This window comes from Gymnodraco acuticeps, unplaced genomic scaffold, assembly GCF_902827175.1.
Source record: "Gymnodraco acuticeps unplaced genomic scaffold, fGymAcu1.1, whole genome shotgun sequence".
NCBI lineage: Eukaryota > Metazoa > Chordata > Actinopteri > Perciformes > Bathydraconidae > Gymnodraco > Gymnodraco acuticeps.
Genome location: NW_022990699.1, coordinates 2,055,353 through 2,073,237, shown reverse-complemented (window position 1 = coordinate 2,073,237; position 17,885 = coordinate 2,055,353). Strand labels below are relative to the sequence as shown.

At 42.1% G+C, this 17,885-nt stretch overlaps 1 protein-coding gene across 3 annotated transcripts in view; it reads right to left on the bottom strand.

The window, feature by feature from the left end:
* The window catches only part of LOC117555917 (serine/threonine-protein phosphatase 2A 55 kDa regulatory subunit B gamma isoform), a 22,635-nt gene extending 11,280 nt beyond the window's left edge, over positions 1–11,355 (bottom strand). Inside the window, exons 1-5 of one of the 3 annotated variants that reach the window (XM_034230981.1) lie at positions 11,108–11,355; positions 10,405–10,718; positions 7,310–7,466; positions 1,569–1,666; positions 506–671 (exon numbers count right to left, since the gene is read on the bottom strand). In XM_034230981.1, the coding sequence (XP_034086872.1) occupies positions 506–671; positions 1,569–1,666; positions 7,310–7,391 (346 nt within the window). In that variant the 5' untranslated portion in view covers positions 7,392–7,466; positions 10,405–10,718; positions 11,108–11,355. Of the gene's footprint in view, positions 1–505; positions 672–1,568; positions 1,667–7,309; positions 7,467–10,404; positions 10,719–11,103 lie in introns of those variants that run through there. The other 2 variants (XM_034230983.1, XM_034230982.1) reach the window with 2 other exon arrangements.
* Between the last annotated feature and the right edge of the window lie 6,530 nt (positions 11,356–17,885).

Here is a 17,885-nt window from a genome sequence, read left to right as displayed (position 1 = left end):
TCGCTTTGGATAAAAGCGTCAGCTAAATGCAATGTAATGTAATGTAAAAAGACAGCTGACTCTGGATGAGCAGACAGCGAGGTTTGTTTTATTAACACTGACTGACACGGAGAGTCTCTGCATTGAATACACAGCAGCATTACCCAACATACTGCTGAGGCAGTACAGTTTTCATACCTTCAATCATAAATAGTACTTGAATAAATCAATAACAGTGCGCTCAGGGAAAATCTATAGATCTTTTAACATAGCCATAAAGTCAGAATGCACACTGATGACAGGACCTCTTATACAAAGGCACATATGCTGCTAATGCTAACGTGATGCAGCAACTCTTTCCCTTCAGTTCAGATACAATTAGCTTTCAAACTGTCCTTTCAATTTCAACTGCCCTGCCATGCTCTTTACTCTGTCAAACTCCCACTCCATCAAAATATCGACCAATCACAACACTACTGCCACATCTTCTGGTTCCCATAAAACGCATGTGTGTGGGTTCTCTCACCGTTGGTGGAGAGGAGGAAGTGTGCGGCGTTCTGCTGAGGCAGCCATCGGATCTTATTGATCTTCTCCTCGATCTCCAGACTCTTAAGGTAGTCGAACTCGGGCTCATGGCTCTGGAAGGTGCTGTAGACATTGTACTCTCCCTGGGAGAATGGCTCACACTTGCTCTGTGGGGGGAAAAGAGGTAGATAGATAGAACGTGAGGAGAAAAATGTGCAATTATTAAGTAATTCACCGATTACAGTTTTTTGCAGGCAGGATTTTTTTTAAGTTTGACCTGCTGATTGAATCCAAGAACTTTAACCGGTAGCGTACAGAAATATTTGTGTATCTTTGCTTTCGTTTTCAATTGAAATTTGTATTTTTGTATTGTATATTTATATCAGAACATTGACTAATAAATAACTGTCTCTAAAACTGCAACAACAGCACTGTTTCTGCTGTAAAAAGCTTGTTTTATAAAAAATGTCTCCACTTTTTTAATTTGCAAGCGCTTCATCTTCTACAATCAGGCTGAAGAGCTTCCACAACAACATCATGATGTGTGGCTGTGAAGTTACTGATGATGGATCAAGACTCAAGCTATCCTGTAGCACATGTTAATAGGAGAGTTAAATGAAGAACACGTTTGAGAATCAGCCAGAAAGCTGACTATGGACCGGTGGCCGATCAATCCGAGCACCTCCATCAAATACATAACCACAGTTCAATGCGACACCCCGGCTGAAGCCAGTCAGCCATCATCTTAATCATGAAAAGAAATAGCATTGCACGGACTCTGCACAGCTCTAATGATACACTCTGTGACACAGCAGGACTATCAACTATTTATCAATCAATCTGGACTGTAGCTGGAGGGGCACGGTGTGCGTTCATCACAGCTCCAGTAGCTGGAATGAAATGTTGTACGTGTGTGTGTGTGTGTGTGTGTGTGTGTGTGTGTGTGTGTGTGTGTGTGTGTGTGTGTGTGTGTGTGTGTGTGTGTGTGTGTGTGTGTGTGTGTGTGTGTGGTGTGTGTGTGTGTGTGTGTGTGTGTGTGTGTGTGTGTGTGTGTGTGTGTGTACCTCAGGTTCCCTCTGAAAGATGACCACTCGGCCTCCTTTGTCCCCTGTGGCCAGGAGCTCTCCAGTGTGGTTGAACTCAACAGTGGAGATGATATCAGCTGGATAGAGATGCAGATTTAGACAAAGATGGAGGAAGAGAAAGAGAAAGAGAGATGACGCATGAGAGGAAAGAGGAGTGGGGGGGAAGAGAGAAGGAGCAACCATTAGCTGATTGACCACACATCATCATTCATCTATATCATCTGTTTATGAATTATTGAAACAAATCAATGCATTAACATGTAAGTGGATTCAAATATGCAAATAAGTGTGAAAAGTAAAACAATATTTGATTGGTAACACAAATATTGTGCAATTGTGTGTATACTTTCAGAGAAATGTCAGATAATACAGCATCAAATCATAGAGAAAAACACACACAAACACACACTACTGTTTCACACAAGGCCCAGGTGTAATCCATAGTGACACACACACAATGATGCACACCATGACACTTCCAGTACACAATATAAGAGTATAGATTGAGTTAATTGTATAACAATAATAATGTAATTTGCCAGCTCTGATGTGTCATAAAGTGTAAACACAACTGAGAATAATTTTGCATTAAAAGATCATTCCTTTGCATATTAGCAACAAATGTCCCCATCACTCTCTGTGTCGTGAAACACCAGCAGTCTGACTCAGTGACAACGCTATGAGGAGTAAGCTTGTTATTAATCACATTTACTTTAACGTTTGATGCTTTAGTCGACATTTTGGCACGCAACTCTTCTTATTCTCTTTTCACTTGTAGGCAGAAAACATGTTGGTATTTACAATTCCTTTAAAATAATAATAAGCTGAGTTTCAATGGATAAGAGGTGGTATAGTATGAGAGGATGTAGGTAACCTGGTGTGAAGCCATGTTGAGTTATCTCAGGTCATCTATTCTTCAAAGTTTCAATTAGCCACATTAAACTTGTTTACTAGCCTGTTGTTGAAGATCAACAATGCCATGGTCAGGATTGGATGAATTAAAACATCCATCATCATCTAAATATTTGATGTCAGCCCAGATTTGGACCTGCTTTGTCCTCTTCCTACAGTCATGCTTTTCAGTCGCCCTAAACCAAATGTATTTAGCAAAACAAGTTTGTTTACCAGCAGAAGTGAACTGATTGTTAAGCTCAGCTGTGAAGTTAAAATGTGTGGTTGGACTTCCCAATTATTAATACAGTAGCTGTGTAGAAGACAAGCAGTTCATGCTGGTGACAGCAATGACTTCAGCGCTGACTGGATTTTTCTAAATGGGCAACTGATCTCAAACGTTTCAGCATCAAAAGGCATCCATACTGATGTCCCCACATAACCCCTACCAACAGACTGCATCAGGTACAGAACTGGTTCAGAATTCACACTGATTCTTTTACCTTAAGTAAAAAAAGCTTTTTGAAATAGATAGTTGTTGGCTTTCTACAAAGTAATGCACCTGGATTAACCATGATTAAAGAGAAATATAATACATAGTAACCATGTAAGCCTGTAACCTCCCTCAAACAACAACTATGAAACAGGATTTACATTTTGTACAATGTATATAAACATATATACAGCACCATTTACAAGTAACTTGTACAGTTTATGGTGGTGCTAGCTTAGCATAAACGATGACCAAGTATAAAGATAATAAAAGTCCTACATAATGTTGTGTCCGTGAGAACATGAAAAGCGGGCAATGTAGATTTATTTGCCTGATTACGATTCATTACTGATCATATCATCTTCAAACCTATGTATGCCTGCTAAAATCACAAAACCTTCAGTTTTTGTTCTTATCATTTGCAGGGTTATTGAGAGAAAGCCGCAACACCTTTGAATCCAAAGCAGTCCCACAAGTAACACATGTGTTTATACAGCAAAGGCTTCAATCTGCTGCTGCACTACCAAATAATGAAACACCATCTTCAAAAATGTCGGATTAGATTTGAAAAAATCATTTCATGTCAGGTGCTGTATCCTCCAACAAAGGAGTCCACTGAGCTTAGTTTTGATAGAAAGGAGCCTGGTCCTCAATAAGCATGGACTGTAATAAAAAAAATAGAGTGTGAAGAGTGTATTTATTGAGTCTGAACGATTCAAAGCTGTAGCCTTGACCATTATGTGGTGGCCTTGAGAGAGAGAGATTTTATGATGAGGGGAGGCAGGGACTGCTCCTCAATCTCTAACTCACCCTGTTACCCTCACACTTCATGTATTACTGCTTCTATCATTTTTCCACTAGTCATTGCCCTTTTTCTTGATCTCTCAGTCACGACAGCACCTGCTTTATTCTTCAATTTCAATTTATTTAATCTATTTCAGCTTTTTTTTCAATCCCTCTCCCCCCATGCGTTCTTTTGTCATCTCTCATTTCATGTTCCCCAGTTTCTCTCTTTTGACCCATTTCACTCTCTCTTTTTCTTCCTGGTTGTCTATCCACATTCATCTCTCTCTCTCTCTCTCATCCCTCCCCCATGGCTCTCTTGCTGCCTGGCTGTATGTAGCTAGCTTGCATGTAGCTGTGGTGCTGATGGTGTTGGAAGAATGGATGGAAAAAGGGAGGTGGAGGGAAGAGGTGCTGGGGCGGAGGCGGCCTTCGGTGAGCAGGGGTTGCCATGGTAACAGGCTGAGCCAACCAGTGGCGGGGGTGCTCGTAACGGTAGCCGTATAAGGCAGTCTGGTGAAGCAGGAAGTGAGATTCATCAATCCAAACCTCGCAGGAAGAAGGAGCATGGTAAAATAATTATGGCGTGGCAGTTTTTTTTTTTGCTGACAAACATTGACAAATTAATACCAGAAGGTGGACAGGAGGCACTGCGGTCCAAATTGAGGATATGAAGATAATGAATGCACATGATGGCACTAAAACAAAAACAGACCCCTAACACATGCAGTGAAATTCACAAACACACACACCAAGCAGCTTTAAATGCAAACGTGTGTGTGCACGCCCAACACAGTTACAGATAATCGTGTCTCCACTCAAGACGCGCAGAGAAAGAGCCGAGCTAAGCAGGAACCCACAGGAGCTGAGCACCACACAATGTAGCTGAATAAAATATGGAGCACACACTCTCTCACATCATGTCTGTTCTCAAACTGAACCCTCTTCATCTCTCTGTGTTTCTCTCTTTCACGCTCACAGCCACCTGTCTCTCTGGGGCTCTTTATTAAAAAAGAATACTACGGAGGAATAAACCTCTAAGAACACAATTAACTCCGGCAGAAACTAGCATCATCATCATCAGGACTGGCTGTGGCCCGACACCGGCCAATGTGCTGATGTAATGTGTGTGTGTGTGTGTGTGTGTGTGTGTGTGTGTGTGTGTGTGTGTGTGTGTGTGTGTGTGTGTGTGTGTGTGTGTGTGTGTGTGTGTGTGTGTGTGTGTGTGTGTGTGTGTGTGTGTGTGTGTGTGTGTGTGTGTGTGTGTGTGTGTGTGTGCAACAGTATAGCAAGCTTGCGGTGTCTGTCTCCCACAGTCCATTAGCATCAGCAGGCCTGTCTGACGCATCGCCACACTGCAGGAGATGGAGGAACACACTGTGACTACAGTGCAGGCACCCACCCAGTACACATCAACATAAAAACACACACAAACATGAATTAACTCAATGACCACACAAGCATAAAAAAGCATGCACAAGTGATGAACACTCAACACACACAAACCCTCAAATGCACTGTGAGGTGTTTGCAAGGAGAGCAGCTCCTTGCAAACACCTCATATGTGAGAATGTGCATGTTGTTCTCAGTTTTATGTCATTTTTAATTGAATATCTTTGAAAATGTGATGACAATACTAGTAATTCTAAACGACAATGACATAAATAGCTAAAGCCAGTTATATGTATCTGCAACAGTTAGTTAAAATGACAAACTCTCCCTAACTCTAACTTCTAAAATGGCAAGGATATTTTGCTTTTCTTTGTATCAAATAATAACAAACTGAATATTTCAGCGTTCTGGATGATTGGTTTAAAAAAACTAGTAATTCAGGGAAATGTAATCAGCATTTTGCAATTTTCAAAAATGTCTAATCGATAAATCAGCAAATGAAAAATAGTGGTTGGTTTGAACCGTAGTCTGTATTAAATACTTTAGGTCAATGCTCATCTATGGCATCGGAGAGGAGAGGAGAGATGAGGGAGGTGGTGTTGGGAGAGGGAGGTGGATTTCCTTATTTCTTTTGTGAAGGGACAGAGAGGGGAGCAGACACCCTACAGACCCAATTATAGATATCTTAGGACTGGGTAAACAAGGACCATTAAAGCCAAGCCAAAAACGCACACCCCTTAAAAGCGAGGACAAGCCACAGCTCAGCAGGAGATGTGTGTGTGTGCTGCAGCTCAAACACCCCACATTAGCTGTATATGTGTGCACAAGTCTGAATACTCAATTACCCTGTAGAGAAATAGACTGGTTTGAGGGAGAGGAGGGAGGCGAGGGGGGAGACTGCCGGAGGGAGATGTTAAATTGATCCCTGTCCTGCAGTTTTGGAGTTATCTACAACAAAAAAACTGGTGCCTGTGTTTGTGTTAGAGGTGCACATGTGTGTAGAGGAGTGATTTAAGCCGGGCACAGCAGGGAAGCTGCCATTTCTCCAAACACACACCGGCACAATGGAGCAGAGCTAGTGTGAGTCTAATGGTAGACACAAACAATTAGAACCACAGACCAGCCAGCTTCAGCGTGTGGGAAGTACACCTGTCATCCTGCTCTGCCCCGCTGCAGAGACATCTCTCAGCTGAGTGATTCCTTTTTGATGGAAATCAATTTGTTTTTCCAACAGATTTGCCAGACTGTAACATCAAAAAAGATTAGGGGCTTAGCTGGTTTACACCCAATATAACCCCGGCTATACTGAACACACAGATTATGTGTCAAAACCTCAGAAATACTGCGATGTAATCCCATATTCAGAACGCTCTTGCCCTTTTGATGCTACTCCTATCTTTCTGTGTAGAGCGGAGACGATTAGTCGATGGACGGAAAGTTATTCTGCAATGATTTTGAAATGTAATGAATTAATGTTTTACAACAATTAAATAAATGCCCTAGTTCCACTTTCTCTGGTGTTATTTGTTGTTGATCTCTTCAGTCTTTTGTGAAAGCCATATTAACACTTGTGGACTGCTTGTCGGCAAAACAATCATTTTGAAGGCAAGGAGGGATTGCAGCAGGCATTATACAACGTTTGAGATATTTTAAAAACACACAAATGAGTCACAAGTTGAGAAAATAATCAGCAGATGAATTGGTAATGAAATAATCGTGGGATGCAGCCCTGCTTGTGTGGTATGAATGTCTGCACAGTCCATAGAAAGAGTGTCTGTGTGTGTCTTCTTCTGTTAAACAGAGGAATAGGTAAGAAATATGCATCGAAGGGGACAGGGTGTGGTCTGGTTAAACTATTTAAAGAAACTAAATCCCACACTCACACATAATCCACACTAAAGCAGGCAGTCTGAGACAAAAATAAAGAGGCAGGTACAAAAATAGAGACATATAAAAAATGAGGTAGACAGACAGACACAAAGTGATGTTTGAGATATTTATAACACCCACGTGACAACTCACCTGACTCACACACATGCTTTATGACACACTTTTGCATTCATCCACCTGCACACACACACGACCTCTCACACTGGGGTCATGTGGCGCAACTGTGCGACACAGATATGACCTTCGCGAAAGAAGAGGATAGAGCACACACCTTCAGTGTAAGAGGCAAACGGCTCGGGCTCCAGAGAAAGGGTAGTGATGTCGGAGCAGAGGACCTGGATGGGGCTCAACATCCTGGGGGAGGACTCCAGGGTGGAGAGGGGTGGACAGGATGGGCGGAGCTCTTCAGGCTATAGCCAGGAGCAGCCCTGCAAGAGGAGCAAGGATGGAGGGAAAGGGAGGAAGGGAGGCAGGGAGGAGGGCAACAGGGGGGAGCAGAGGGAGAGGAGGGAAGGACCAGGGGGGGTGGGATGGGCAGGGACTAAGTTACTGCATCACCACAGCTGGCCATGAAAAAAATACTGATACTGTATTTATGATCATTCTGTATCTAACAGGATGTATTCACATGTTGGGTTTGGCAGGAAAGCTTGCAACACATGCGGGATAGAGACAGAGATACACAGAGTTTTAGTGTGCCTCTGATCTGAGATAAGGTTCTGCAGAAGAACGTAAAAAGAAGCAAAGTAGCTCTTACATTTTCCTAGAGGTGATCGACAATGATTGACAATTAAAGAAGAGCAGTGAGAGCTGGCGAAAGCTCACTTACTTGCATACAGGTATGATGACTAACAATTACTGTCATTATTGATTGGTCTGTCTGTTCAAATGTCAAACATAACGACATCTGCTCATCACAGGTTCCTAAAGCCCAAAGCAATCTATAAACGTTTAAGTTTGTGTTAACAGTTTAAAAACCCAAAGGAATACAGTTTGAAATGATGTGAAATTAAGACATGCTAGTCAGTATTAATGTTGAGCGAATGTTTGGTATTTTAAAGTTACTTATACACATTTTCTTAAATGTACCATTTAGTGGTTTTCACTTGACAGCATTGATGCTTTTGTATACAGGGCTAGTGTGCTTGCATTTTTATGTTATATGAATGACATGATTTAATGTCATAAAACTCTCAATAGATAGCAATTGAGAATTGTAATGTAAAATGTATTGTTATTATTTCCTCGTTCAGCATTGAACCCAGTCAGGGTCAGGGTGCAACAAAAGGAGATGCTGGGGAGGTCAAAAGAAGGGAGAGGGAGGGAGTAAGAGATTGAGGGAAGTGGGGAGGGCAGGGAAGGTAAGGTAGAGGGAGGTTAAGCATCCCTCCTCTGAAGGAATTAAAGGGCAGGGGAATCCCCACGGGAAGATCTACACACTGCATTTATGCGCGCGCACACACACACACATAAACACACAAAACCCTTCCAGACCGACCAACATACACACATAAACCTGAGCAAACAAAAGCAACACAGTATGCACTGATTGAAACACACGAGAATATGAACGCAACACAGGCAACAACAAAAAAAGATGGAGACACACAGGAGCTAACAAAATACACCCAAGCATAAAATCACATGCAGCCCTTCTCTCTGCCTTTCTCTTTTACACACACATAAAGAGGTACATTGTGTTGGAGCAGCCTTTGGAGCATTGTTGGATAATTGTTTGGCAGACGCACCACTTCAGCAATGGGCAACGCTGCGAGTTGCATGAGAGGAGCGACGGCGAGAAGGAGTGCGGGAGGCAATGGGGGATGGAAATGGGGAGGAGGACGACGGGGGATGGGGTGAACATTGAGGAAAGGTGGAGGGGGTTGGAGTGGATGTAGAAGAGGAGGCAGGTAATGATTCATTTTGTATATTTGTGGCAGAAATGTATCCTCTTTGGTCATTCTGAGGATTGTTGTGAGATTGATTTTCAGAGCACAGTTTGTAATTATCCTTCTGCAACTTAGTATTTTAGAGCTGTCCATGTGTTGTACCTCCTTTCAGACCCACAGTGTTCAGGGGTGAGTCCACCTTGCTCTGAGCTCATCAGCAATTCACCCTGAATAATGTGTTTCTGCCTGAGATGTGTGGAATAATTAATACTGCCATTATTGGTGGCTGGAGACGACCTGTCAGTCATATTGGCCAAGCATGAAGCGGCATGTTTATCATCCCGGGCTGTTGCTATAGCAATAATGAATGGTTGGTGATGGATGTTAAGACTGATTTTCTGCCACTCACTCATTAAAATTGTTTCCTAGGTAAACAAAAGACACACGTTTCTCATTGAAATACTGTATGAGAAACAAAAGTCAGACACATACACACACACACACACACACTTTAATCTTCTTAGCAATTCAATATGTTGAATGCACACACACCAGCATTTACACAGTCAACAGGCAGCACTACAGGTGTCCCCTGACTACAGTATGTGCTTCTGTGTGAGGGCTATTATATTACAGCACAGACACAGGAAGCATAATTCCCTTACTGCAGTGATACAAATGAGCTCGCAACACGTTCATGACCCCCAAATGATAATCCGTTGTTCTTGTATAAGAGGCGTGGCGAACAATGAGCTGAGTGTAAGAAACAGATTGGGGACAGGAGGGCGGACAGGGAATCTAATGTGCAGGTGAGATTAGTGGTGTAAGTGAGATTAGCAGAAGTGGGTTATCCAAGATTATAATCCATAGATGTTATGAAACAAACCAAAATCATTATTTGGTTTGCAGAGCTTGTGTGGGCATATTAGTATTCCTCCGGCTGGGAGGTGATACTCAATATATTCAATTTGACACCATGCTTGTGTGTGACTCTATCAGGATGTGAGAGATGACAAATGAGTACCAAAAAAAAAATGTTCTGGACATTTCTGCTATGACCCACACACACAGAATCATACACACATTCGAACACAGGCCAGATCAATACTTCCCTGCAGTGGGACAAAATAGCTGTTTCAAAAGGTTACAACACATACATAAACAAAAACACAGAACTGAAAGGTGAAGAAAAGATGAGGAAAGGAGGAGGAGAGGAAAACTAGCTTTAGGTGGCTTCATTTTGCAGAGAGGACAGTGTTTAACTCCCAAGATCTTGTTGCTTCGTCTGCAACTCTGCTTGATCAACACCGAGCTTACAGAAGATTAGGAAGCCGTTCTGAGCCTGTTTTTGCATACCAACTCTGTGTTACACTCACACACACATTCCAGAAGTGTGTCACATAAAAAGCACACTCACATGGGGGCACACACACTTTGTTACATCCAGCAGATGCAGCTTTCTCCCTCCTGGTCTTACCTTCAGTCACATAGTTGTGGTCGGGGAGGAAGCCGCGGTGGTTGAGCGTCGGGGGGGCGTCAGTGTCTTCGCCCATCAGCGGGGCTGGGGGAAGCGCCCGACTCGGTGGGGCAGCGTGACGGTGACAGATCGGTGGTGGAGGGGGTGGTGGGGATGCCGGCCAGCACAGAGCCCATACTGTTGCCCGCAGACGCCTCCTCAGCACAAGGGCGCAGAGCGGGGCATCCTTTCCTTAGAGGAGGAGGGGGTGGGCCTGTCCCGAAGGAGGGATGGATGCGTGCTGGAGTCCACACTTCTGAGAGCCAGAGGCAAATCTGCAGGAAGAGGATCATATGAAAACTGTTCAGAAACTACCAGGGGTGAGCTTGATTTGTGTCTCACACGAGCTCAAATCACTTGTGAGGCAAGAAAAATCTAGCGCACCCTATGTCCACTCAGCAGCTGCTGAGTCCAGGTGTGGCCAGACTCATTTTACTCTCGCCACACACAAAACACACACTTGTCCATACTTGTTAATGCTTGTTAATGCTCTCAAAACAAGAAAAATAGAGGAGATGAAGAGAAGGTGGAGGAGGAGAGTGGGGGGAGGGGAGAGAGGGATGAGGATAGCCCCTGGACGGTGTATCTGCAATGCTGCTGCTTCTGCAGTGAACTCACACTCATGAGCACAATCATACAGCTTGATAAACACACACTCACCTACACACTCTGAGGATTGTCGGTCAGGTTCTCCTCGGCGGATCCTCCATAAATAACGTGTCTCTCCTCCTCAGGGGACAACTGTCTCTCTGGTTTCTCGGCTGATTGTATGAGGAGGTAAATCCTTCTGGCCCTGCGTTCTGCTGCACCGCTCTGGCGTATGTATGCAAGGCAGAGTGAGAGGTAGAGAGAGGGGGAGGGAGAGAGAGAGAGGTAGAGAGAGAGAGAGGTAGAGAGAGGGGCAGGGAGAGAGAGAGAGAGAGAGAGAGAGAGGTAGAGAGAGAGAGAGAGAGAGAGAGAGAGAGAGAGAGAGAGAGAGAGAGAGAGAGAGAGAGGATCTGTCCTGCTGCGCTGGTACGTGTGTGATGCATCGAAGCAGGTCCCGCCCACTCCTCTGCGCAGCCAATCGTCACAGAGCCGAGATCTGCCTGGCCACTGACTGCAGGTGATTAAATATGATAAAGAAACAGAGAGTTGTGACTGATGGGAGAGAAAGCAGAGAGAGCAGGAGAGGGGATTTTTGCTTGACTGAGTGCTGAATGTGAATCACAGTACAGTTACCACTCGAGGATTCACCTGGAGACATAATTCAATTAGCACTGAGAAAACACACACGCACACACTTACTTTCATACACAGCCGAATCTAAACTGTCTGCATTGGGGATATGACTGGGAAATAATTTGATTATCAATAGAGTTTTCACATCACAATAGTATTGTGAAGTTAAGGGTCTATGTATTTCTGCTGTTTAACTTGTTAAAAATAAGTTTGGAAACAACGCTTTTTGCGCTTTCATTTCCGACTGTATCCTCAACTTTTTGAATTTATCAGTTGTGACCAAGTTGACATGTTCAAAATGTTTTTTTGTCTGACTAATGCTCCATAACTTAAGGCTAAAAACATACTTTACTATCAGTTTAAATATGTACAATTATTTTGTAATACATTTAAAAAAATTAAAAAAACACTTTACTAATCTGTTTTATCATTCAAGCTCAAGTTGGTAGCATATATAATCAAAACAAGACTGAGCAGGATCAAGACTTTCTGTTTTAAATCACCCTTCCCTTCTTTGCACATTAGTTTGATTACTTTATATGGGATCTTGCATTCATTTGCCATATTGCAATGGTATATCAACATTATAAATTAGCCTATCCGTATTAATAATACGATAAATAGTTCAAGCACATAGCTAAAAAAAAAGGGACCAGAAGTGAATACTAACTGTAATAGCAATCCTTACATTCACACACACACAGGTTTCAGTCTGCAGAGTGTGAGGGGCTGCCAGGGACAGTTGGTGCCATCACTGGTGCTGGCTGTCTGCCACCAGGCTGTAAACCCCCCCACAGCAGGGAACAAGAAGAGCTGTTTATCTGACTTACTCCAAGACTGCCAGCATCACCCTCCCCCAACTATTACTAATGATGGGCAATGCTCCACTGGCATATCTGCCCTTCTAACTACCCCCCGCCAGCCTAACATCCACCACAAAGCTCCCGAAAACCCACCCACTGTTTCCCATCTATAGCTACTGTTCTACCTGCACGTCTCTCTACCCATTCACCTCAACCATATGCCACAAAAATCCCCCTCTGGTTAAATCCATAAACCCATACGGTTTGGTGTTCAGCTCTGACTGAAGGTCCCACCAGTGTAAGATCTGACCCATTTGCCAAACCTAAAGCAAAAGGAGAGAGAGACAAAATACAATACATATTTAGTTTTGTTTTTCATTATTTTTGGTATTTTGTCCCATTTTATTGTATTCTTATATATTATTAATGTATCTGCTGCACATTTTTATTTCTAAATATGTTTTATAATAATACATTATTCTTAATGTGTTATCTTGTGTTGTGTGTGTGCACCTATGGTGTGCTCCAATAAACCAAAGTAAATTCACTGTGTGTGATAACCTACTTGGCAAAAGTCTGCTTCTGATTCTAATAGATAGCTAATATCTCAGCTGATATATAGACAGAGAGATGGACAGAGACAATAAGAAGGTACAATTATGCAGCTTGCACAGGATAATATAATAATTCAGCATGCACAGGATAATATAATAATACAGCATGCACAGGATTTAATCCGTTTTTTCTCCTTTGATGTGGAATGGAAACCCCAAGTGGAAAACACCTGCTGCAACACCACAGTCTGATTAGCATTTAAAGTTAAGCTAGCCGGAAGTACGACTTTTTGGCAATATTCAACCCATAGAAAGCTACATTTTGTAACACTTTAACCTACATAAATTACTATTATGTAGACTTAAATCTGCATTAAACAATTTTGAGGTCTAAAAACTCGCTCCGAAACAAACAGTATTAACTTGACAACCATTGAGAGTTGTTAGCCGTATGGCATTGCTATGGCTAACGTGCTAGCAGAGAGATAGCTTAGCTAGTTACTTAGCTAACCTAACATGTTGGGGCGCAGTGCTTCTAAAAGATACATAACAATGTCACTGACCTTTAAACTCTGGCTTGTCCACTTTTAAATGGTAGCAATTAATAAAATAAGATCTTATTGAAAGTAGGCAAAAGCAGATACAGTAGGTAGACACTGACTGTCCTCCCTCTCACAGTGTCAACCCCTCATCATCATAGTCCCTTCTTTACCACAGTAAACATCCTCATCACCCCTGCATGTGGCAGGTTTTCCAGGGACAGTAAATCCTCTGCAGCTTGTCCTTGTTAACCTGACAGTGGTTTTCCGGTCTGTCTGCCATCCAGCTGTGAAGGCTTGGCCTAGGGGCCAGCCCTGTTACCTTGGTGACAGTGAAGCTGACCACCCACCATTCCAAGCATCACTTTCACCCTTTGCTGTAGACAGGGATGTAAAGTAGATGTAGCTACTTAAGTACTGTACTTAAGAACAATTTTGAGGGCATTGTACCTTACTTAAGTATTTTTATTATTTTGAGTTTGTTGTGGCATAAGCTCATGGCAACTCAAGAGACTCAAGAAATGTATCTATGAACTTTGTTAATATAATAAAGAAAAGCAATTACCAGTAGCCTATTGTTATCTCAACAATATACACAATAAGGCTGATTGTTTTTGGGTAAAACACTTCATGTACTCAGTTGATCATATATTTAAGGTAATAGGATATTGTAATATAATTATTCTTTATAGGCCTACATTGGAAAGCAGCTCAAACATTTAAAACCAAAATCAGTTTAACATTGGTCACACCCAAAATCCCCCAAATATCTCTCTTACCAGATACAAAGTATAATCTCAAACATAGCTTTTAATATAGACAAATGGATTTCTGCAGATTGAGGGAGTGGACTTTAAGGCAAATTCAGGCCTACAGCCGCTCAACGTGATAATGATCAGCATCATTCATCAGGAGCACCGATGTGTCCAACCAGACGCAGCACTGCTTGTGAGTGTCTGTCTCTGTTGACCTGCGGTGCTTCACTCTCTTCCCACCCCCACTCCAACCAGGGTTGCTTAGCGACCATAGAGCAGCCTATGGAGAACACACGCGCGCGCGCACACACACACACACACACACACACACACACACACACACACACACACACACACACACGCACACACACACACACACACACACACACACACACACACACACACACACACACACAGACACACACTTGGAAAACCCGGGAACTCTGAAGGAGGAAGATAATGTACTGGCACTCCACCCCTCCATCATGCTCTGTGACCCTCAAAATGTGAAAAGAAACAGCCGACCCTGCTGTCTGCTGGAGGAGATTCAACTCAGTAACCGTGGCCCAGTGACTACTTCTCATGCCTTGGATACACACTAAGGATGAAATGATATGGAGGTTTAATCGCAGATTGAAAATACTGGAATTATCATGTAAAAAACAAAACAACTCACACATTTTGTTATTTAGGCAGGCAGGAAGGTGATGATTTATTATTACCTTATTTAAGATTGTTTATTTATTCTTCAATAAAAACATTGTGTCCGTTCTATGACGAAATAAAAGTGTATGTTCCTTAGCAGAATTTAAGGTTTGTTTTGTATGTTTTAGTGCTGTTTGAAGAGTTGTAGGCCTATTTTGATTTATATTGCAATATTGTCAATCGCTTGAATCGAAATGCTCATATCTTCTCATGACTAAATATGTATGTACACATTAAGTCCATTGCCATAGTAAAAAGCTATCCTTGCACTCGTACAGCACAAGCATGTAATAGAATAGTGAAACAATCAGCCTCTTTGACAAAAAGCCCTTGTTATCACGTCATATCTACATCCAGAACCTCGCTTTACATTTTGTAATTGTGACTGATCACCGATGGATATAAGCCTGCAGCAATGAAATCAGCTTCCCCACAGACAAAGGACTTGAAAAGGGGAAAGTTAGAAGCTCAGCAGCGTCTCCCCAGTCTAACACTATTAGCACATTAAGCAAGTGCTTAAATACAGTCAGCAGACGATGGATCAACGCAGTGCCCTGAGCGGGAGACAGCTCTGTAATCCCCTAAAGGGGGTTTCACTGCAGTAATGGCAACCAGTATGAAACCACAGCCTCTGGGGAGTAGTGGGACTGGGTAGATTATGAGCAGCCTTCAGGCGACGCAAACCCCTTATAGCCCTGACACACATACACACACACACTCACACACACACACACACACACACACACACACACACACACACACACAAAAAGAAACAGGTAAGTGTACACACCTAAAACTATAACATCCATGAGGAAACACACTTTAGCATGCTGGAACATGGAAAATATAAAGACAAAGCTGTGTGTATACAAACAGAATATCCAAGAGTGTAACCTGACTGATTCCATTTACATCTCATCCAAGGAGGGGTTCCATCTTTGTTTATGTCTGTATGACACATTTGGGGAGAAGGGTGCAGTAACTAGGATGTCATTTTACTCCTGGATTATGGGATGGTGATGGAATGACTTTTTTGGCCGAGGGCAAGTAGATGGCAGGAGGTTGAGAGTGTTATTATTTCTGGTAAATTAAAGCAGCAGCCTCGGGGGCAAGAGAAATACACCAAAACATAAAAGGCAAAGGGCACATTATAGCCTGATCCCTGCTGTGAAACACAATGAAAACACTGTGGTCAGGTGGTGATAAAACACTGTGAGTACGTGGTTAGATGACAGTTATTGTTTCATGCCGACTGTGAAAACAAACAGAAAGGTTGAATTTATACCAAATCAAATCACTGTGGAGCTATTATAAATGGGCAAAATGAATACATCTGGTTTTACCAAGTCCCAGAAGGGCAAAACTGTGGGTAAATCAGCAAAAAATAAATGAGTGGGGCTACAGTAATACATATTTTTATTGTTGATTATTTTCTCAATTGATCGTTTAGAGGTTTTGTCTGTATAATGCCAGAAAATAATGAAAGTGTTGACAGAAATCCCAAGATGATGTATAGTCAGATATTTAGTGTACTGACCAATAAATCAATTATTAAAATAGTTGGTGAATAATTTAGTAATTGACATACAACATACCTTTATATATACTTTTACAGACCTTTTTCGCGTTGTTGTGTAGACTTTCCAGACTGTGCTCAACTGTTCATTTGTTGCCCCCCAGAGAAAAGCTGCTTAGAGCGGAAAGGAGATTACATATAACCAAATATACAAAACACTGCAAAGCCTATTTCACCCCTGCCTATGAAAACATAAACAAACACCTATTTTGAGACCCGAGTCTGCATATAGATTTGGGTATAAATCTGACCCGACGCTTTAATCCGCACATAAATACAGTACTTACTTACAGTATTTTCTCTTAAATGGTCTGTAAGAGCCTGAAGCTTTACTTAGAGGGGATTCAATCCTCTCACATTAACAGTAGTTCAATCACTCTCACACACACCGCCTTGATCCAATCCATACATTCATATATAATAATATAAACCTCTATAAGCAAGACCTGTAACCATTCACAGAGCAAGTGGTTGGCCTCTGGCTCTCAAAACAGTTGAATTTGTATAACTATGTCTATAAAACCCAGAGGGAGAGACAGACACAGGTGACCTTTGGGGGAGGGGAGGTCACCGGATGAGGTCACTGAATGTAATCTTTAAATGACCAAAGCAAGGACTCAGCCGCCTAGGGAATACATGGCTGCAGCTCGGCCACGCTCAGCCGTTGAGTGTGTGAGAGACAAGAGTGAGTGAGAGACAGAGACAAATGTCTCATTAACCTCCACACATCCCACATGCTCAATGCATCTTTATGTAGGCCTTAGTGTGAGTGATCGGGCACAAACCCAGTCTTCATTCATTCATCTGTGTAAAAACACTTTTTGTAGATCAGATGAAGCAATTTGAGTCTTCCGCACTCTGAGACAATGAAACCAAGCAAGTAGGTACCTACCAAAGTTAGTGACTTTAGCATCAATGTAATGTATTGTTTGTGTAACTACCCCTTTAATGCATCTCACAAAGGAAACATTGCCTATATAGTGGATACATGTCATAACAAAACTAGAAGAACTTTAGTGGATATGAAGTTATTTAACTCATATAAGTTTCAGTTGATTAAAAAAGCAAAAACAAAAAAATAAGACGGTGGATTTTGGAACCATCACTCAAATGAAATTAAATGAGAGAAATGTTTTAGAGCTGATGTGGAGGTGAGGACTTTTCAAACATAGAGGCATGAGCATATTGTTAATATGACAAACTGTAAATCTTTAACATTAAACAAAGACGGACAGAAGGAAAAACAATGTGTTGGATACTTTTAAGGACTATTGTTAAAAAAGGACTAA